Genomic DNA, 20239 nt, shown 5'->3' with positions numbered 1-20239 from the left:
GCCTTCTTGAACCGCTGCAGTCCTTCAGGTGTAGGTACACCCACTGTTGGAAGGGAGTTCCAGCATTTTGCCCCAGTGACAGTGAAGGAACGGCCAATATATTTTCAAATCGGGATGGTGAGTGACTTGGAGGGGAACCTCCAGGTGGTGGGGTTCCCAGGTATCTGCTCCTCTTGACCTTCTAGATGGTAGAGGTCGTGGGTTTGGAAGGTGCTGCCTAAGGAACCTTGGTGAGTTACTGCAGTGCATCTTGTAGATGGTACACACAGCTGCCATAGTTCGTCAGTGGGGGGGTTTGAATGTTTGTGGAAGGGGGAGAAATCAAGCGGGGCTGCTTTGTCCTGGATGGTGTTGAGCTTCTTGAGTGTTATTGGAGCTGCACTCATCCAGGCAAGTGGAGAGTATTCCATCACACTCCTGACTTCTGCCTTGTAGATGGCCTTTTTTTGTTCATGTGGATTTCTGGTATTTCTAGTGTATATGAAAAATGCCTTTAATAAAAGTATTTGTAAAAAACAATTGCAGTAAAACATCTCTATTTCTATACTCAAATCCTCTCGCTATGAAGGCCAACAAACCATTGGCCTTCTTTACTGCCTGCTCTACCTGCGTGCTTACTTTCAGCGACTGATGCACGAGGGCTTGAAGGTCTCTCTGAGTATTTGCCTCTCTCAATTTACACCCATTCAAATAATAATCTACCTGACCGAAGTGGATAACCTCACATTTATTGCATATGCTCACTCCACTCAGCCTGTCCAAATTCCTTGAGTTGCCCTGGAGAAGGTGGTGGTGAGCTGCCTTCTTGAACCGCTGAAGTCCACGTGGTGTAGGTACACCCACAGTGCTGCTGGGACAGAGTTCCAGGATTTCCACCCAGCCACAGTGAAGGGTCGACGATATATTTCCAAGTCAGGATGGTGAGTGACTTGGTCGGGACCTGTCAGGTGGCAGTGTTCCCATGTATCTGCTGGCCTTGTTCTGTGGTGATGGGCGTGAGTTTGGAAGGTGCTGCCCAAGGAGCCTTGCTGAGTTCCTGCAGCACACACGACTGCCACTCTGCGTCAGTGGTGGAGAGAGGTGAATGTTTGTGGAAGGGGCATTAATCAAGCAGGCTTGGGCCTGGATGGTGTGGAGCTTCTTCAATGTTGTTACAGCTGCACTCATCCAGCAAATAGGATTATGCCTGATCGTCTACCTCCACTCCACTTTTCTGGCCTAACCCATACCACTTGATTCCCTCAGAGTGTCTCAATACCAAACCATCTCATTCTTGAACATACTCAATAACTGAGAATCTAAAGTCCACTTGGACAGAGTCTCAATCCGAAATTGCCAACCTCTCATCCTCAGACTGTGACCCCTGGTTCTGGACTCTCCAGTCACAAGAAACAATCTCTGAACATCTGACAACAATCTCTCCCTCAATGTCAGGAAAACTAAGGAGCTGGTCATTGACTTCAGGAAGCAAAGTGTAGTACACACCCCAGTCTGCATCAATGGTGTTGAAGTGGAGCTGATTGACAGTTTCAAATTCCTAGGTGTGCACATCACCAACAATCTGTCCTGGTCCATCCACATCGATACTACACCTATACTTCCTCAGGAAACTAAGGAAATTCTGCAGGTCCACATGGACTTTTACAGGTGCACCATAGAAAGCATCCTATCTGGCTGCATCACAGGCTGGTCATAGAGTCATAGATGTTTACAGCATGGAAACAGTCTCTTTGGCCCAGCTTGTCCATGTCGCTCAGTTTCTATCACTAAGCTAGCCTCACTTGCCTGCCCACATCCCTCTATGCCCACCCTGCCCATGTAACTGTCTAACTGCTTTTTAAAGGACAAAATCACACCTGCCTCTACCACTGCCTCTGGCAGCTCGTTCCAGATGCTCACCACCCTCTGTGTGAAGAAATTTCCCCTCTGGTCTCTTTTGTATCTCTCCCCTCCCACCTTAAACCTCTGCCCTCTAGCTCTAGACTCCTCTACCTTTGGGAAAAGATGTCGACTATCTACCTTATTGATGCTTCTCAGTATTTTGTAGACCTCTACAAGATCACCCCTAAGCCTCCTACGCTCCAGGATAAATAGTCTCAGCCTAAGCAGCTTCTCCTTATAACTCAGACCATCAAGTCCTGGTAGCATCCTCGGAAATCTCTTCTGCACTCTTTCCAGTTCAACAATAACCTTCCGATAATAAGGTGACCAGAACTGAACACAGTATTCCATGTGTGGTCTTGTACAACTTCAACAAGACGTCCCAACTCCTGTATTCAATATTCTGACCAATAAAACCTAGCATGCTGAATACCTTATTCACCACGCTGTCCACCTGCGACTCCACCTTCGAGGAGCTATGAACCTGAATTCCTAGATCTCTTTGCTCTGTAACTCTCCTCAACTCCCCAATTAGCTACCTCACCCAGGATTCCGTGAGATTTAACCTTTTGCAACAACCTACCATGCAGTACCTTATCAAAGATCTTCCTAAAGATCATGCAGACAACCGCACTGCCTTCATCTACCTTCTTGGCTGCTCTTTCAAAACACTCAATCAGATTCATGAGACATGACTTTCCCCTTACAAAGCCATGCTGACTTTCCCTAATTAGCCCTTGCCTGTCTAAACGCTTGTAGATCCTGTCCCTCAGAATACCTCCTAACAATTTATCCGCTACAGAAGTCAGGCTAACCAGTCTTTAATTCCCAGGCTTATCTCCACAGCCCTTCTTAAACAAGGGCACAACATTTGCTACCCTCCAATCTTCAGGCACCTCTCCTGTGGCTGTCAATGATTCAAATATCTCAGCTAGGGGGCCAGTAATTTCCTCCCTAGCCTCCCCCAACATCCTGGGATACATTTCACAAGGTCCCGGGGATTTATCGGTCTTGACGCGCTTTAATACCTCCTTCATATCCTTCTCTGTAATATGTACACTCAAGGCATCACTTTTTATTTCCCCAATTTCCCGAACATCCATGTCTTTCCCAACAGTAAATATATAGAATATAGAATGCTGAAGGAGGCCATTCGGCCCATCGAGTCTGCACCGACCCACATTAAGCCCTCAGTTCCACCCCATCCCCGTAATCCAATAACCATTCCTAACCTTTTTGGTCACTAAGGGCAATTTATCATGGCCAATCCACCTAACCTGCACGTCTTTGGACTGTGGGAGGAAACCCACACAGACACGGGGAGATCGTGCAGACTCCGCACAGTGACCCAGAGGGCAATCAAACCTGGGACCCTGGCGCTGTGAAGCCACAGTGCTATCCACTTGTGCTACCGTGTTGCCCAAATAGACGAGAAATATTCATTTAGGAATGTGGTTTGGCAACTGCTCGGCCGAAGACCGCAAGAAACTACAGAAAGTCATTAACACAGTCCAATCCTTCACTTGATCCTGCCACCCATCCATTGACTCTGTCTACACCTCCCGCTGCCTTGGGGAAGCAGGCAGCATAATCAAAGACCTCTCCCACCTGGGTTATTCTCTCTTTCAACCCGTTTCATCAGGCAGGAGATACAAAAGTCTGAGAACACGCACTAACAGATTCAAAAACAGCTTCTTCCCCGCTGTTACCAGACTCCTGAATGACCCACATGGACTGAACTGATCTCTCGGTAGTACAGTGGATAGCACTGTTGCTTCACAGCTCCAGGGTCCCAGGTTCGATTCCCCGTTGGGTCACTGTCTGTGTGGAGTCTGAACGTTCTCCCTGTGTCTGCGTGAGTTTCCTCCGGGTACTCCGGTTTCCTCCCACAAGTCCCGAAAGAAGTGCTGTTAGGTGAATTGGACATTCTAAATTCTCCCTCTGTGTAACCGCAGACGCCGGAATGTGGCGACTAGGGGATTTTCACAGTAACTTCATTGCAGTGATAATGTAAGCAATGTGACTATAAAGATTTTTTTTTTTTTAAATGCCAATACTGAAAGCTGGACCTAATGAGTATACTCCTTTTCCACAAAATGCAGCCGTCAACAAACACGCGTTAACATTTTGCGAACATCTTGACAAAATAAAGCAATTTCTACTTAGAACCTTAGATGGTCATTGGTTAAACTTAAAACTGTATTTAAATTTTGTAAATTGAAACGTATCTAAAATTAAATTAATTTTGAAGAGTTAAAAAGTGGAGATAGCTTTAAGTTCCTGGGAGGTCACCATCAGCAACAATCTGTCCTGGTCCACTCACGTTGTTGTAACAGTTAACAAAGCTCAACAACGTCTCTGCTTCCTACGGAAGCTAAATAGATTTGGCATGTCTGCATCGACTCTCACAAACTTCTACAGATGTGCCATAGAGAGCATCCTGTCCGGCTGCATCACAGCTTGGTATGGCAACTGCTCTGCCCAAGATCGCACAAAACTGCAGAGTGCGTTGAACTCAGCCCAACGCATCACACAGACTAGTCACCCGCGCATTGATTGCCTACGCCTCTCGCTGCCTCAGGAAGGCAGACAGCATTATCAGAGACCCCTCCCACCCAGGCACTGCCTTCTTCTAGACTCTTCCATCAGGCAGAAGATACAGAAGGCTGAAGACCCGCACATCCAGACATAGGAACAGCTTCTTCCCCACAGCTACAAGACTCCTCAACGACTCCCCCTTGGACTGATCTGTTCCCTGTAAGAGCACTATTCACGACGCCCTATACTGCTCTTGCTCATGAATTAACTTTGTTTGACCCCTTGTTCCGTACTGTAATCAATCACTGTTTGTCAATGTACAATTTGTCAATATTCTCTGTTGATTATTCTTTTTGTCTTCTGTACGTACTGTGTACGTTCCCTCGGCCGCAGAAAAATACTTTTCACTGTACTCCAGTACATGTGACAATAAATCAAATTAAATTTTAAAAAATCAAATCAAATTCCTAGTTACTTTTACCGCCAAAGATACAGTTTTAGTTTGCAGAGGTCCTATTTGCCTGTCCGGTCCGAACCCAGTTTGTGGGACCATTTCCATTTGAAGACCTGGGGTTGTTTGATACTAAGTGTGCAGAAGGAACTTCCATCCAAGTTAACATCATCCCTCATGATTAAAAATGGCTTTTTCAAAAATAGGATGGGCAGGATTCAACCATCTCCAACTTACCTTGTTGAGCTACTTTGAACATCACTTGCCCAAATTCAATGGCTCCACCACTGTTGAAAACCAATTTGAATGAGGCTTGTCCTTCCCAACCACCTGGAAATCAAAGACATTTAATTGTAACCAGGGCAAGGATTTTATTCATCTTAGGTCAACATCACATACCACTACCTTTTGAAAACAGTTTTTTTGCTGCCTTCAATGAACAAAGAACAAAGAAAAGTACAGCACGGAACAGGCCCTTCGGCCCTCCAAGCTCGTGCCGACCATGCTGCCCGCCTGAACTAAAATCTTCTACACTTCATGGGTCCTTATCCCTCTATTCCCATCCTATTCATGTATTTGTCAAGATGCCCCTTAAATGTCACCATCGTCCCTGCTTCCACCACCTCCTCCGGCAGCGAGTTCCAGGCTAAATGAATAACACAGGAACTTTCTAAAATGTCAAAATGAAAATGAGGCATTACTAGGGGCAGCACAAGTGGATAGCACTGTGGCTTCACAGCGCCAGGGTCCCAGGTTCGATTCCCTGCCAGGTCACTGTCTGCACGTTCTCCCCGTGCCTGCGTGGGTTTCCTCCGGGTGCTCCGGTTTCCTCTCACAGTCCAAAGACGTGCAGGTTAGGTGGATTGGCCATGATAAATTGCTCTTAGTGACCAAAAAGTTTGGAGGGGTTATTGGGTTACGGGGATAGGGTGGAAGTGAGGGCTTAAGTGGGTCGGTGCATACTCGATGGGCCGAATGGCCTCTTTCTGCACTGTATTTTCTATGCTCCTGCGAATCACCTCGGAATTGTTTATATGTTGTACAAGTGCAAGTTGTTTTTTTGCATGCCTTCATATCAGACCCACAGAGGGCAGCACGGTGGCCTAGTGGTTAGCACAACCGCCTCACGGCGCTGAGGGTCCCAGGTTCGATCCCGACTCTGGGTCACTGTCCGTGTGGAGTTTGCACATTCTCCCCGTGTCTGCGTGGGTTTCGCCCCCACAACCCAAAAATGTGCAGAGTAGGTGGATTGGCCACGCTAAATTGCCCCTTAATTGGAAAAAATAATTGGGTAATCTAAATTTAAAAAAAAAAAAATATCAGACCCACAGGATCATGGAAGAACTCTCTGCAGTTTACAACAGAGAAAATGTTCAAATTCAAACATCTTGGCCTGCCAAATTCATGCCTTGCTGTTAAATTCATTGTATTTCCAAACACTCAGCTGAATCAGATTGCCTGCAACCTTGGCCTCTTGCTTGATCTCAAATTGAGCATTCATCTTAACATCTTATCCACCCAACATGATGATTTATTTCCATCTCCACAACACTGTCCCTCTAACTGGGCGCATGGGCTTCTCCACCATCAAATTACTCAAGCGCTTTCTCATGCTTAGACCAAGCAATGCATTGGTACACCACCTGTCACCCACTCTCATCCTTCAGCGAGGTGCATGATGCATGGGTAATTGAAAAATGAAATGAAAATCGCTTATCGTCACGAGTAGGCTCCAATGAAGTTACTGTGAAAAGCCCCTAGTCGCCACATTCCGGCGCCTGTCCGGGGAGGCTGGTACGGGAATTACAGGGTAATATATAATCTGAGCACCGAAACAGGCCATTCGGCCCATCTTGTCCATGCTGGTGTTTATATTCCATATTAGTTTTCTCCCAAACATGCCCCCCTACCCCACCTTTCTGCATATCCTTCTGGTCATAGAATCATAGATAGATATCCCGGTGCAGGTACAGGCCGTTCAGCCCATCGGGTCTGCACCGACCCTCCAAAAAGGGCACCACATCCAGGCCCAAATCGGTTTCCTCCCACAGTCCAAAGATGTGCGGGTTAGGTGGATTGGCCAGGCTAAATTGCCCTTAGTGTCCTAAAAAATAAGGTTAATGGGGGTTGTTGGGTTACTGGTATAGGGTGGATACGTTGACTTGAGTAGGGTGATCATTGCTCGGCACAACATCGAGAGCCGAAGGGCCTGTTCTGTGCTGTACTGTTCTAATTCTAATTTGTCGAATTTATTAATTTATTTTTCTTTCGTTTTTTGGAATTGTAGTTGTACGAGTTAACCTAAGGTTTAAGACATGGCAGGAGATCCCAGACCCGTGTCATGCTCCTCGTGTGCGATGTGGGAGCTCAGGGACACGTCCACTGACCCTGGCTCCTTCACGTGCAAGAAGTGTGTCCAGTTGCACCTGTTAGACCGCTTGACTGCTCTGAAGCTGAGGATGGACTCACTTTGGAGCATCCGCGATGCTGAGGACATCGTGGATAGCACGTTGGTCACCCTGCAGGTGAAAGTTACTGAGGGAAGATATAAAATAGGTGACCAAAAGACAGAGCAAGAGTAGGAAGGCAGTGCAGGTGTCCCATGCGGTCATTTCCCTGCAAAACAGATACGCCGCTTTGGAAACTTTTGAGGGAGATGGCTCACCAGGGGAACATAGAACATAGAACAGTACAGCACAGAACAGGCCCTTCGGCCCTCGATGTTGTGCCGAGCCATGATCACCCTACTCAAACCCACGTATCCACCCTATACCCGTAACCCAACAACCCCCCCCTTAACCTTACTTTTTAGGACACTACGGGCAATTTAGCATGGCCAATCCACCTAACCCGCACATCTTTGGACTGTGGGAGGAAACCGGAGCACCCGGAGGAAACCCACGCACACACGGGGAGAACGTGCAGACTCCGCACAGACAGTGACCCAGCCGGGAATCGAACTTGGGACCCTGGAGCTGTGAAGCATTTATGCTAACCACCATGCTACCGTGCTGCCCATGCTGCAGTAGCCAGGTTCATGGCACCGTGGCTGGCTCTGCTGCGCAGCAGGGCAGGAAGAAGAATGGCAGGGCTATAGTGATAGGGGACTCAATCATAAGGGGAATAGACAGCGGTTCTGCGGACGCAATCAAGACTCCAGGATGGTGACTTCCGGTGGCGGCAATGCGGAGCTAAGCCGCATGTTCGGCAGCTCCTGCGAATAACGGACTTTGGGGCCCCCAACGGAACTTCGTTGAATCCCGACGTGGGAAGGGGACTGGAGTCGATCCCTACGGTCCTATGGTCCAGACCAGGAGTGGGGTAAGAAGAAAAACGGTGGAAGCACCCGTGGAAAAGCGGGGGAAGAAAAACAAAATGGCGGCCGGCGGAGGCCCGGAGGAGTGGAGGCAGTGGGCAGCAGGAGACTCTGCTGCACTGCTTCCAGGAGCTTAAGGTGGAGCTGCTGGAGTCACTGAAGGCTACCACCAGAGAGCTGATGGAGACTCAGACAGACCAGGGGGCCGCGATCCGGGAGATGCAGAAGCAGGCCTACGAAAGGGAGGATGAGGCCGTCGCAGGGAAGGTGGAGATGCACGAGGCGCTCCATAAAAGGTGGCAGGAGCGGTTCGAGGAGCTGGACAACCGGTCGAGGCGAAAGAATTTGCGGATCCTGGGCCTCACGGAGGGGCTAGACCTGGCGGCCTATGTGGTCGTTATGCTGAACTCGCTGATGGGAGCTGGGTCCTTCCAGGGGCCCCTGGAGTTGGAGGAGGCTCATAGAATTGGGGCTAGGAGGCCTCAGCCGAACGAGCCGCCGCGGGCGGTGTTGGTGCTGTTTCACCGGCTCGTGGATCGTGAGTGCGTGCTCCGGTGGGCCAAGAAGGAGCGGAGCAGCAAGTGTGAGAACACGGAGGTGTGGATATTCCAGGACTGGAGTGCAGAGGTGGCGAAGCGGAAGGCCGGGTTCAACCAGACGAAGGCGGTGCTCCACAAACGGAGCGTGAAGTTTGGCATGTTGCAGCCGGCGCGTCTGTGGGTCACCAACAAGGACCGGCACCATTATTTTGAGTCCCCGGAGGAGGCGTGGGCCTTTGTGCAGGCCGAAAAACTGGACTCAAACTGAGGGTCTACGATGGGGGATGTTGTATAATAATGTACTTGTGTTTGCTCTGTTTAATGCAAGATGTGGGTTGGCCTTAGGGTAGGTGGGGTGATGTGGTTATGTCTTTTTTGTATGGGTCTGGTGGACGGGTTCGGGCAGGGGGGTAAATGGGGAGTTCGGGGTGCTGGTGGGGGGGACTGGCAATGGGAGTTGCCCTAGAGGAGGCGGGGCTGGGCAGGGCGAAAGCGGGCTTTTCTCTGGTTTCCCACGCTCTGAGATGGTGGGGGCGGAGTCGGGGCTGAGAAGCGTGGGTCGTTGCTGGCTGTTTTTTTTTCTTTCCGCGCGAGAGCGGGGGGGGGGGGGGAAGGACCTGCTCATGGGAATGAAGGAGGAGGGGTAGTCCCACACGGGGAGGAGTCAGAGGTAGGGCGGGAGTCGCCGAGGTCAGCAGAAGTTAGCTGGCTCACGGGAGTGCTATGGAGGGAAGGGCGCGGCTAAGAGGGGTCCTAGCCTTGAGGGGGGGTACCGGGTTGCTGCTGAAACAGTCAGGAAGGAGCTGGAGGATGCAGGGGGTGCTGGGGGGAGTTGCCGCCATGGGGAACTGGCAGGGCGGGGGACGCTGGCCAGTAGATGGGTTACGGCTAATCGGCAGGGGAGGGGGCAGGGAGCCCTCTGATCCGGCTGATAACCTGGAATGTGAGGGGGCTGAATGGGCCGGTCAAACGGGCCTGGGTGTTTGCGCACTTGAAGGGGCTGAAGACGGATGTGGCCATGCTTCAAGAGACACACCTGAGAGTGGTGGACCAGGTTCGGCTGAGGAAGGGATGGGTGGGCCAAGTATTTCACTCAGGGCTGGATGAGAAGAGTCGGGGGGTGGCGATCCTGGTGGGGAAGAGGGTGCCGTTTGAGGAATTAAATGTGGTGGCTGACAGTAGCGGGAGGTATGTGATGGTGCGTGGTAAGCTGCAGGGGGAGCGGGTGGTGTTGGTGAATGTTTACGCCCCAAATTGGGACGATGCGGGGTTTATGCGGCGTATGTTGGGCCGCATTCTGGACCTGTGGGTGGGGGGCCCGATCATGGGGGAGGGGGCACTTCAACACGGTGCTGGATCCCCCATTGGATTGATCCAAGTCCCGGACGGGTAGGAGGCCAGCGGCGGCTAAGGTGTTGAGGGGATTTATGGATCAGATGGGGGGCTGGAGGTTTGCGAGGCCAAGGGCCAGGGAGTACTCGTTTTTCTCCCACGTGCATAAGGCCTATTCGAGGATTGATTTTTTTGTCCTGAGCAGGGGGCTGGTTTCGAGGGTGGAGGATGTTGAATACTCTGCCAATGCCATTTCAGATCATGCCCCGCACTGGGTGGACCTCGGGCTGGGTGAGGAGAGGGACCAACGTCCGCTCTGGCGCTTGGAGGTGGGGCTGCTGGCAGATGAGGAGGTGGCCGAGAGGGTTCGGGGGTGTATTGAGAGGTACCTTGAGGCCAACGACAATGGGGAGGTCAGAGTGGGGACGGTCTGGGAGGCATTGAAGGCGGTGATTAGAGGGGAGTTGATTTCCATCCGAGCCCATAGGGAGAGGGGGGGAGCAGAGGGAGAGGGAGAGACCGATAGGGGAGATGGTGAGGGTGGATAGGAGATATGCGGAGGCTCCGGAGGAGGGATTGCTGGGGGAGAGGCGTAGCCTTCAGGCTAGGTTCGACCTATTGACTACCAGAAAGGCTCAGTGGAGGAAAGCACAGGGGGCGGTGTATGAATATGGGGAAAAGGCGAGCAGGATGCTGGCACACCAGCTCCGAAAGCGGGACGCGGCCAGGGAGATTGGGGGAGTGACGGATAGAGCTAGGAAGGTGGTGCGGAGGGGGGTAGGTTAATGGGGTCTTCAGGGACTTCTACGGGAAACTGTACCGGTCTGAACCCCCGGTGGAGGGGGGTGGAATGGTGCGCTTCTTGGACAAGCTGCGATTACCGAGGGTGGAGGAGGGGCAGGTGGAGGGACTGGGGGCGCCGATCGAGCTGGAGGGGTTGGTTAAAGGGATAGGGAGCATGCAGTCGGGGAAAGCGTCGGGGCCGGATGGGTTTCCGGCAGAATTTTATAACAGGTATGCGGACCTGTTGGGCCCCCTGTTGGTCCGGACCTTTAACGAGGCATGGGAGGGGGGGGCTTTGCCCCCAACTATGTCACGGGCGCTGATTTCCTTGATCCTGAAGCGGGACAAGGACCCTCTGCAGTGTGGGTCATATAGGCCGATCTCGCTGCTAAATGCAGACGCCAAGCTGCTGGCAAAGATCCTAGCCACAGGAATAGAGGATTGTGTGCCAGGGGTCATTCATGAGGACCAGACGGGGTTTGTGAAGGGAAGGCAGTTGAATACAAACGTACGAAGGCTCCTCAACGTTATTATGATGCCGGCTGTGGAAGGGGAGGCGGAGATAGTGGTGGCATTAGATGCGGAGAAGGCCTTTGATAGGGTTGAGTGGGAGTATCTGTGGGAGGTGTTGGAGAGGTTTGGGGAGGGGTTTGTCCATTGGGTGAGGTTGCTCTATGAGGCCCCGATGGCGAGTGTAGCCACGAATAGGAGGAGGTCGGAGTGCTTTCGGCTGTACCGGGGGCGAGACGGGGTATCCCCTGTCCTCCTTGCTCTTTGCATTGGCAATTGAGCCCCTGGCCATGGCGTTGAGGGAGTCAGGGAACTGGAGGGGCCTGGTGCAGGGTGGAGAGGAGCATCGAGTGTCGCTTTATGCGGACGACCTGTCGCTGTATGTGGCGGACCCGGTGGGGGGGACGCCGAAGGTGATGAGGATTCTTAGTGAATTCAGGGGCTTCTCTGGGTATTAGCTGAACCTGGGCAGAGCGAGTTGTTCGTGGTGCACCCGGGGGATCAGGAGGAGGGGATTGGTAGGCTCCCACTGAAGCAGGCAGGGAAGAGCTTCAGGTACCTAGGAGTCCAGGTGGCTGGGAGCTGGGGGGCCCTGCACAAGCTCAACCTCACAAGGTTGGTGGAGCAGATGGAGGAGGAGTTCAAAAGGTGGGATATGTTACTGCTGTCACTGGCGGGGAGGGTGCAGTCCGTTAAGATGACGGTGCTCCCGAGGTTTTTGTACCTGTTCCAGTGCCTCCCCATCCTTATCCCGAAGGCCTTTTTTTTTAAGGAGGGTCAACAGGAATATTACGGGATTTGTATGGGCGCATGGGACTCAGAGGGTGAGAAGAATGTTCCTGGAACGGGGCAGGGATGGGGGGGGGGGGGGCTGGCGTTGACCAACCTCGGTGGGTACTATTGGGCTGCCAACGCAGCGATGGTGCATATGTGGGTAATGGACAGGGACGGGGAGGCATGGAAGAGGATAGAGGTGGCGTCCTGTGTGGGCACAAGCCTGGAGGCGCTGGTAACGGCGCCGTTGCCGCTCCCTCCAACGAGGTATACCACGAGCCCGGTGGTGGCGGCTACCCTCAAAATTTGGAGGCAATGGAGACGGCATAGGGGAGAAGTGGGGTGCTCGATGGAGGCCCCGATACGGGGGAACCATCGGTTTGTCCCAGGGAGCATTGATGGCGGATTTCTGGGCTGGCACAGGGTAGGGGTTAGGAGGTTGAGGGACCTGTTTGTGGAGGGGCGGTTCGCGAGCTTCGGGGAGTTAGAGGGGAAGTTTGGGCTCCCCCCGGGGAACATGTTTAGGTACATGCAGGTTAGGGCGTTTGCCAGGCGGCAGGTGGAGGGGTTCCCCTTGCTGCCCCCACGTGGGGTACAGGACAGGGTGCTCTCGGGGGTGTGGGTTGTAAGAGGGAGGATTTTGGACACATACCGGGTAATGCAGGAGGTAGACGAGGCCTCGGTGGAGGAACTGAAGGGGAATTGGGAAGATGAGCTGGGTGAGGAGATTGAGGGGGGGACGTGGGCGGATGCCCTGGAGAACATAAGAACATAAGAACTAGGAGCAGGAGTAGGCCATCTGGCCCCTCGAGCCTGCTCCGCCATTCAATTAGATCATGGCTGATCTTTTGTGGACTCAGCTCCACTTTCCGGCCCGAACATCATAACCCTTAATCCCTTTATTCTTCAAAAAACTATCTATCTTTACCTTAAAAACATGTAATGAAGGAGCCTCAACTGCTTCACTGGGCAAGGAATTCCATAGATTCACAACCCTTTGGGTGAAGAAGTTCCTCCTAAACGCAGTCCTAAATCTACTTCCCCTTATTTTGAGGCTATGCCCCCTAGTTCTGCTGTCACCCACCAGTGGAAACAACCTGCCCGCATCTATCCTATCTATTCCCTTCATAATTTTAAATGTTTCTATAAGATCCCCCCTCATCCTTCTAAATTCCAACGAGTACAGTCCTAGTCTACTCAACCTCTCCTCATAATCCAACCCCTTCAGCTCTGGGATTAACCTAGTGAATCTCCTCTGCACACCCTCCAGCGCCAGTACGTCCTTTCTCAAGTAAGGAGACCAAAACTGAACACAATACTCCAGGTGTGGCCGCACTAACACCTTATACAAGTGAATTCCTCCTCTTCCTGTGCGAGGCTTAGCCTTATACAGTTCAAGGTGCTGTATAGGGCCCACATGACTGGGACGAGGATGAGTAGGTTTTTCGGGGGCGAAGACAGGTGTGCTAAGTGCTCGGGGAGCCCAGCGAATCACGCCCATATGTTTTGGGCGTGCCCAACGCAGGGGGAGTTTTGGACGGGGGTAGCAAGGACGGTGTCGAGAGTGGTGGGATCCAGGGTCAAGCCAGGCTGGGGACTCGCAATTTTTGGGGTCTGCGTCCCTAGTAGCCCGTCGGAGGATCTTGCTTCAATGGAAGAATGCGAGGCCCCCCAAGCATGGAGGCCTGGATCAATGATATGGCGGCATTCATTAAATTGGAGAAGGTGAAATTTGCCCTGAGGGGATCAGTACAAGGGTTCTTTAGGCGGTGGCAGCCTTTCCTGGACTTCCTGGCGGAACGATAGGGAAATAGGCCGGCAGCAGCAGCAACCCAGGGGGGGGGGTTTGGTTCGGTGGGAGGGAGAACTGTGTACATGGGTTTGTGGGTGTGGCGGGTGTTATTTCTTTCCCTTTTGTTGTTTGGGTTTTGTTTTGTTTTTTTGGGGGTTTTTCTTTTTTTGTTTTTGTTTGCAGTTGCTTTTGAAGTGGGGTGGGTGTTATTCTTGGGTTTTTACTATGGTTGTTTTGTCAATATTGTTTTGTTGTTTATATTTTGTGAAAATCTTAATAAAAATTATTTTTAAAAAAAGACTCCAGGATGGTCTGTTGCCTCTCCCTGGTGCAAGGGTCAAGGATGTCTCAGAGCAGCTGCAGGGCGTTCTGGGGAAGGGGGGGGGGGGGGGGGGGTGTCCCGGCCAGGGAGCTAGGAGTTCAACTAAAAAGCAGGACCTCAAAAGGTAGTAATCTCAGGATTTCTACCAGTGCCACGAGCTAGTCAGAGTAGGAATGTCAGGATAGATAGGATGAATGCGTGGCTCGAGAGATGGTGCAAGAGGGAGGGATTCAAATTCCTGGAGCATTGGGACCGGTTCTAGGGGAGGTGGGACCAGTACAAACTGTACAGTCTGCACCTGGGCAGGACTGGAACCGATGTCCTCGGGAGGGTGTTTGCTAGAGCTGTTGTGGAGGGTTTAAACCAATGTGGCAGGGGGATGCGAACAAATGCTGGAAGTCGGCAGGTAGTAAAATTGGGCCAGAAAAAAAAAGCAGCGAGGGGCAAAGTGTAAGGCAGAGAAGCCATAGTCAAAAATCAAAAAGGGCCACAGTACAGGGTACAGTGACTGAGGAGAGTGTGAAAAGGGAGGTGGCCAATGCAGGATTGAGGGTGTTGTACCTAATTGCGCGCAGTACATGGATCAAGGCAAATGAGCTTGCTGCGCACATTGAAATTGGCCGGTACGATGTTGTGGGCATCATAGGGACATGGCTGCAAGGGGATCAGGGCTGGTATCTAAATATCCAAGGATATATGTCCTGTCGAAAGGGCAGGCAGATGGGCAAAGGGGTTGAATTGTTAGTAAGAAATGAAGTTAAATCGATAGCAAGGAGCGATATAGGTTCAGAAGGCATAGAATCTCTGTGGGTAGAGTTGAGGAATCACAAAGGTAAAAAGACCGTGATGGGAGTTATGTACAGGCCCCCTGGCAGTAGTCAGGATGTGGGGCATAAAATTAATTCAGGAGATAGAAAAGGCAATATTACAATAATCATGGGGACTTCAATATGCAGGTGGGCTGGGAAAATCAGGTTGCTAGTGGATCCCTGGAAATGGAATTTGTGGAATGTCTAAGAGATGGTTTTTTGGAGCAGCTTGTGACAGAGCTGACTAGGGAACAGGCAATTCTGGATTTGGTGATATGTAATGAGACAGACTTGATTAGGGAACTTGAGATGAAGGAACCCTTAGGGAGCAGTGACCACGATATGATAGAATTTACCCTGCAGTTTGAGAGGGAGAAGCTGCAACCAGATGTAAAGGTATTACAATCAAATAAGGGTAACTACAAAGACATGAGGGAGGAGTTGGCCAGAGTTGATTGGAGAAGGAGCCGAGCAGGGAAGACAGCGGAACAGCAATAGTAGGAGTTTTTGGGGGTTATTAGGGAGGCACAGCAGAACTTCATCCCAAGGAGGAGGAAACATGCTAAGGGGAGGACAAGGCATCCATGGCTGACGAGGATGTCAAGGACAGCATAAAGGCTAAAGAAAAAGCATACAAAGTGGCGAGGATTAGTGGGAAACCAGAGGATTGGGAAGCCTTTAAAAGAGAGCAGAGGACAACTAAAAAAGCAATAAGGGGGGAGAAGATGAAGTAAGAGTGCAAGCTAGCTAGTAATATAAAGGAAGATAGGAAGAGATTTTTTCAATATATAAAAGGTAAGAGAGAGGCAAAAATAGACATTGGACCACTAGAAAATGTGGCTGGAGAAGTAATAATAGGAAACAAAGAAATGGCAGACGAACTGAATAGTTACTTTGCATCAGTCTTCACGGTGGAAGACACCAGTGGGATGCCAGAGCTCCAGGAGAACCAGGGGGCAGATGTGAGTGCAATGACCATTACTAAGGAGAAGGTTCTGGGTAAACTGAAAGGTCTGAAGATGGATAAGTCACCTGGACCGGATGGACTACACCCCAGGGTCCTAAAAGAGATAGCTGAGGAAATTGTGGAGGCATTAGTGATGATCTTTCAGGAATCACTGGATGCAGGAAGGGTCCCAGAGGACTGGAAAGTGACTAATGTATCATCTCTGTTTAAGAAGGGAGGGAGGCAGAAGACAGGAAATTAGAGGCCGCTTAGCCTGACTTTGGTCATTGGTAAGATTTGAGAGTCTGTTATTAAATATGAGATCGCGATGCACCTGGAAGTGCATGGAAAAATAGAACTGAGTCAGCACGGCTTTGTCAAAGGGAGGTCGTGCCTGACAAATCTGTTAGAGTTCTTTGAGGAGGTAACAAGCAAGTTAGACAAAGGAGAACCAGCAGACGTGATTTATTTAAATTTCCAGAAGGCCTTTGACAAGGTGCCGCATAGGAGACTGTTAAATAAGTTAAGAGCTCATGGTGTTCAGGGTAAGATCCTGGCATGGATAGAGGATTGGCTGACTGGCAGAAGGCAAAGAGTGGGGATAGAGGGGTCTTTTTCAGGATGGCAGCCGGTGACTACTGGTGTGCCTCAGGGACTGGCACCACAACTTTTTACAATATACATTAATATTTTATTTTGAAAAAAATAAATTTAGAGTACCCAATTATTTTTTCCAATTAAGGAGCAACTTAGAGTGGCCAATCTACCTACCCTGCACATCTTTGGGTTGTGGGGTGAAACCCACACAGACACGGGGAGAATGTGCAAACTCCACACGGACAGTGACCCATGGCCGGGATTCGAACCCTGGTCCTCACCGCCGTAGGCAGCAATGCTAACCACTGTGCCACCGTGCTGCCCCTACAATATACATTAATGATCTGGAAGAAGGTACTGAAGGCACTGGTGCTAAGTTTGCAGATGATAGAAAGATCTGTAGAGGGACGGGTAGTATTGAGGAAGCAAGGGGGCTGCAGAAGGACTTGAACAAGGTAGGAGAGTGGGCAATGAAGTGGCAAATGAAATACAATGTGGAAAAGTGTGAGGTTATGCACTTTGGAAGGAGGAATCTAGGCATAGACTATTTTCTAAGTGGGGAAATGCTTCGGAAAGAAGAAGCAAAAAGGGACTTGGGAGTCCTTGTTCATGATTCTCTGAAGGTTAATGTGCAGGTTCAGTCTGCAGTTAAGGCGGCAAATGCAATGTTAGCATTCATGTCAAGAGGGCTAGAATACAAGACCAGGGATGTACTTCTGAGGCTGTATAAGGCCCTGGTCAGACCCCATTTGGAGTATTGTGAGCAGTTTTGGACCCCATATCTAAGGAAGGATGTGCTGGCCTTGGAAAGGGTCCAGAGGAGATTCACAAGAATGATCCCGTGAATGAAGAACTTGTCGCATGAGGAACGGTTGAGGACTCTGGGTCTGTACTCGTTGGAGTTTAGAAGGATGAGGAGGGATCTTATTGAAACGTACAAGATACTGCGAGGCCTGGATAGAGTGGCCGTGGAGAGGATGTTTCCATTTGTAGGAAAACTAGAACCAGAGGACACCATCTCAGATCAAAGGGACAATCCTTTAAAACAGAGATGAGGAGGAATTTCTTCAGCCAGAGGGTGGTGAATGTGTAGAACTCTTTGCCGTAGAAGGCTGTGGATGCCAATTCACTGAGTGTCTTTAAGACAAAGATAGATAGGTTCTTGATTAATAAGGGGATCAGGGGTTATGGGGAGAAGGCAGGAGAATGGGGATGAGAAAATATCAGCCATGATTGAATGGCGGAGCAGACTCGATGGGCCGAGTGGCCTAATTCTGCTCCTATGTCTTATGGATTCAGGGTAAACCATTTCGGACAGAGAGGAGGAAACATTTCTTCACACAAAGAGTGGTGAGCCTGTGGAATTCATCGCCACAGTAAGTAGTTGATGCTAAAACATTGAATATATTTAGTCAGTCATGGTGTGCGGCGCTGTGTGGTAAATGCGGGCAAATGGGACTAGCTTAGTGATGGAAACTGGGCGGCACGGACAAGCTGGGCCGAAGGGCCTGTTTCCCATGCTGTAAACATCTGTGACTGTACAACTGAAAAGAAAACAGTTGGGCAGCACGGTAGTTAGCATAAATGCTTCACAGCTCCAGGGTCCCAGGTTCGATTCCCGGCTGGGTCACTGTCTGTGTGGAGTCTGCACGTCCTCCCTGTGTGTGCGTGGGTTTCCTCCGGGTGCTCCGGTTTCCTCCCACAGTCCAAAGATGTGCGGGTTAGGTGGATTGGCCATGCTAAATTGCCCGTAGTGTAAGGTTAATGGGGGGATTGTTGGGTTACGGGTATACAGGTTACGTGGGTTTAAGTAGGGTGATCATTGCTCGGCACAACATCGAGGGCCGAAGGGCCTGTTCTGTGCTGTACTGTTCTATGTTCTATATTCAAGAGGCGGCTGGATATAGCACGTGGGGAGAAAGGGATTAAAAGCTATGGGGAGAAAGCAGGATTAAGCTATTGAGTTGAATGATTAGCCATGATCGTGATGAATGGCGGAGCAGGCTCGAAGGGCCAAAAGGCCTCCTCCTGCTTCTATCTTCTATGTAATGATGCATCTGTGACACTAAGTCAACTAGGACTTTAATTTAATTTATTGCCTTCAATGTGGTGTCCTGAAATTCCACCTTCCTCCCAAAAAGAAAAACCAACAATCTGAACTATAACTTCTCAGAATCATCTTACATACCTCCAGGTTCAGCCCGAATGGTCCCCTTGATGTAATTAGCAGAGAAAACCGGCTGCTCGATAGAACACCCTTTCACAAGGTAGAAGGGCATCATGAATGACTGCATAGGGTCCTTCCCTTTTGACAGAAAAATCATCTGAAACAAAAAACTAAGGATTTAGCAAAGACCTGGAGCTCATGACTTTGCTCTTAAGCTTTTCAGCAGCTTTATGCTAAGATCACTGAGCACGTTGAAGACAGAAATCGATAGATTTCCGGAGACTGATGACACTGAGGGATATGGGTATAGCGAGAAAGTGACATTGAGGTAGGTGATCAACCATGACAGCAATGAAAGCAGAGCAGGCTCAACAGGCCGAATGGCCGACTCCTGTTCCGACATATCTACTCGAATATAGGAAACAGAAATGGAGTTCATTCTGTCAGGATCCACACAGATTCCCCATTGCAAAGACACATGATCAGGTTCGGCTGTGGTTGAATAATGTATTAACATTTGCTCCTTGGGTTTAGGCTCCAAGAATGGGGGCTTCAGTAATATACTGGTTACCTGTAAGCATCCAGCATCAATGTCAAGCCCCCTACACCTTTACATTGTCTCCATTACACAAATAGTGAACACACACCGAAATAAAAATCGCTTATTGTCATGAGTAGGCTTCAATTAAGTTACTGTGAAAAGCCCCTAGTCGCCACATTCCGGCGCCTGTCCGGGGAGGCTGGTATGGGAATCGAACTGTGCTGCTGGCCTGCTTGGTCTGCTTGAAAAGCCAGTGATTTAGCCCAGTGAGCTAAACCAGCCCCTAAGCTTCAAATGTTCAAAAAAAAACTCCACGTCCAAGTTTCTCTCCCCCTCTCCTGGAGACCCAAGTCCAAGTTGGGTACAGTATCTAAGATATCATAATTTTTTTTTAAATCATAGAATTTACAGTGCAGAAGGAGGCCATTCGGCCCATCCAGTCTGCACCAGCCCTTGGAAAGAGAACCCCACTTAAGCCCGTGCCCCCACCCTATCCATGTAACCCAGCAACCCTACTCAACCTTTTTGGACACCACGGGGCAATTTATCATGGCCAATCACCTAACCTGCATATCTTTGGACTATGGGATAAAACCGGAGCTCCCGGAGGAAACCCACGCAGACACGGGACAAGGGGAGAACATGCAGATTACGCACAGGCAGTGACCCAAGCCGGGAATCGAACCTGGGACCCTGGAGCGGTGAAGCAACTGTGCTGCCCTTGAAGATGCTGGCAGCTCTCCAGTACTTTGCCCAAGTGCCCGTTCCTCTAGCTTAGACAGTGCGTACTGGGGATATATCTTTTGAGTTTCATAATCAAATGCAATTTAATTATTTTCAAAAACAAACTAAAAATTCATCAACATTTTAAGTGTAATCACCCCTTCCCATATACGAGTAATCATACAAAGGACTAAAAATGTAATTTGTTCACATTTAAG

At 50.1% G+C, this 20239-nt stretch overlaps 1 protein-coding gene across 1 annotated transcript in view; it reads right to left on the bottom strand.

The window, feature by feature from the left end:
- Positions 1-20239, bottom strand: part of LOC119956271 (WW domain-binding protein 2-like) — a 103837-nt gene that overhangs the window by 73876 nt on the left and 9722 nt on the right. The window contains exons 3-4 of the mRNA XM_038783339.1: positions 18779-18914; positions 5108-5200 (exon numbers count right to left, since the gene is read on the bottom strand). Of these exons, the coding sequence (XP_038639267.1) occupies positions 5108-5200; positions 18779-18914 (229 nt within the window). The remainder of the gene's footprint in view (positions 1-5107; positions 5201-18778; positions 18915-20239) is intronic.

The sequence above is a fragment of the Scyliorhinus canicula genome, chromosome 23, assembly GCF_902713615.1.
Source record: "Scyliorhinus canicula chromosome 23, sScyCan1.1, whole genome shotgun sequence".
In the NCBI taxonomy this organism is placed as follows: Eukaryota; Metazoa; Chordata; class Chondrichthyes; order Carcharhiniformes; family Scyliorhinidae; genus Scyliorhinus; species Scyliorhinus canicula.
The sequence above is the reverse complement of the archived record's forward strand: the minus strand, read 5'-3'. Positions and strand labels throughout refer to the sequence as shown.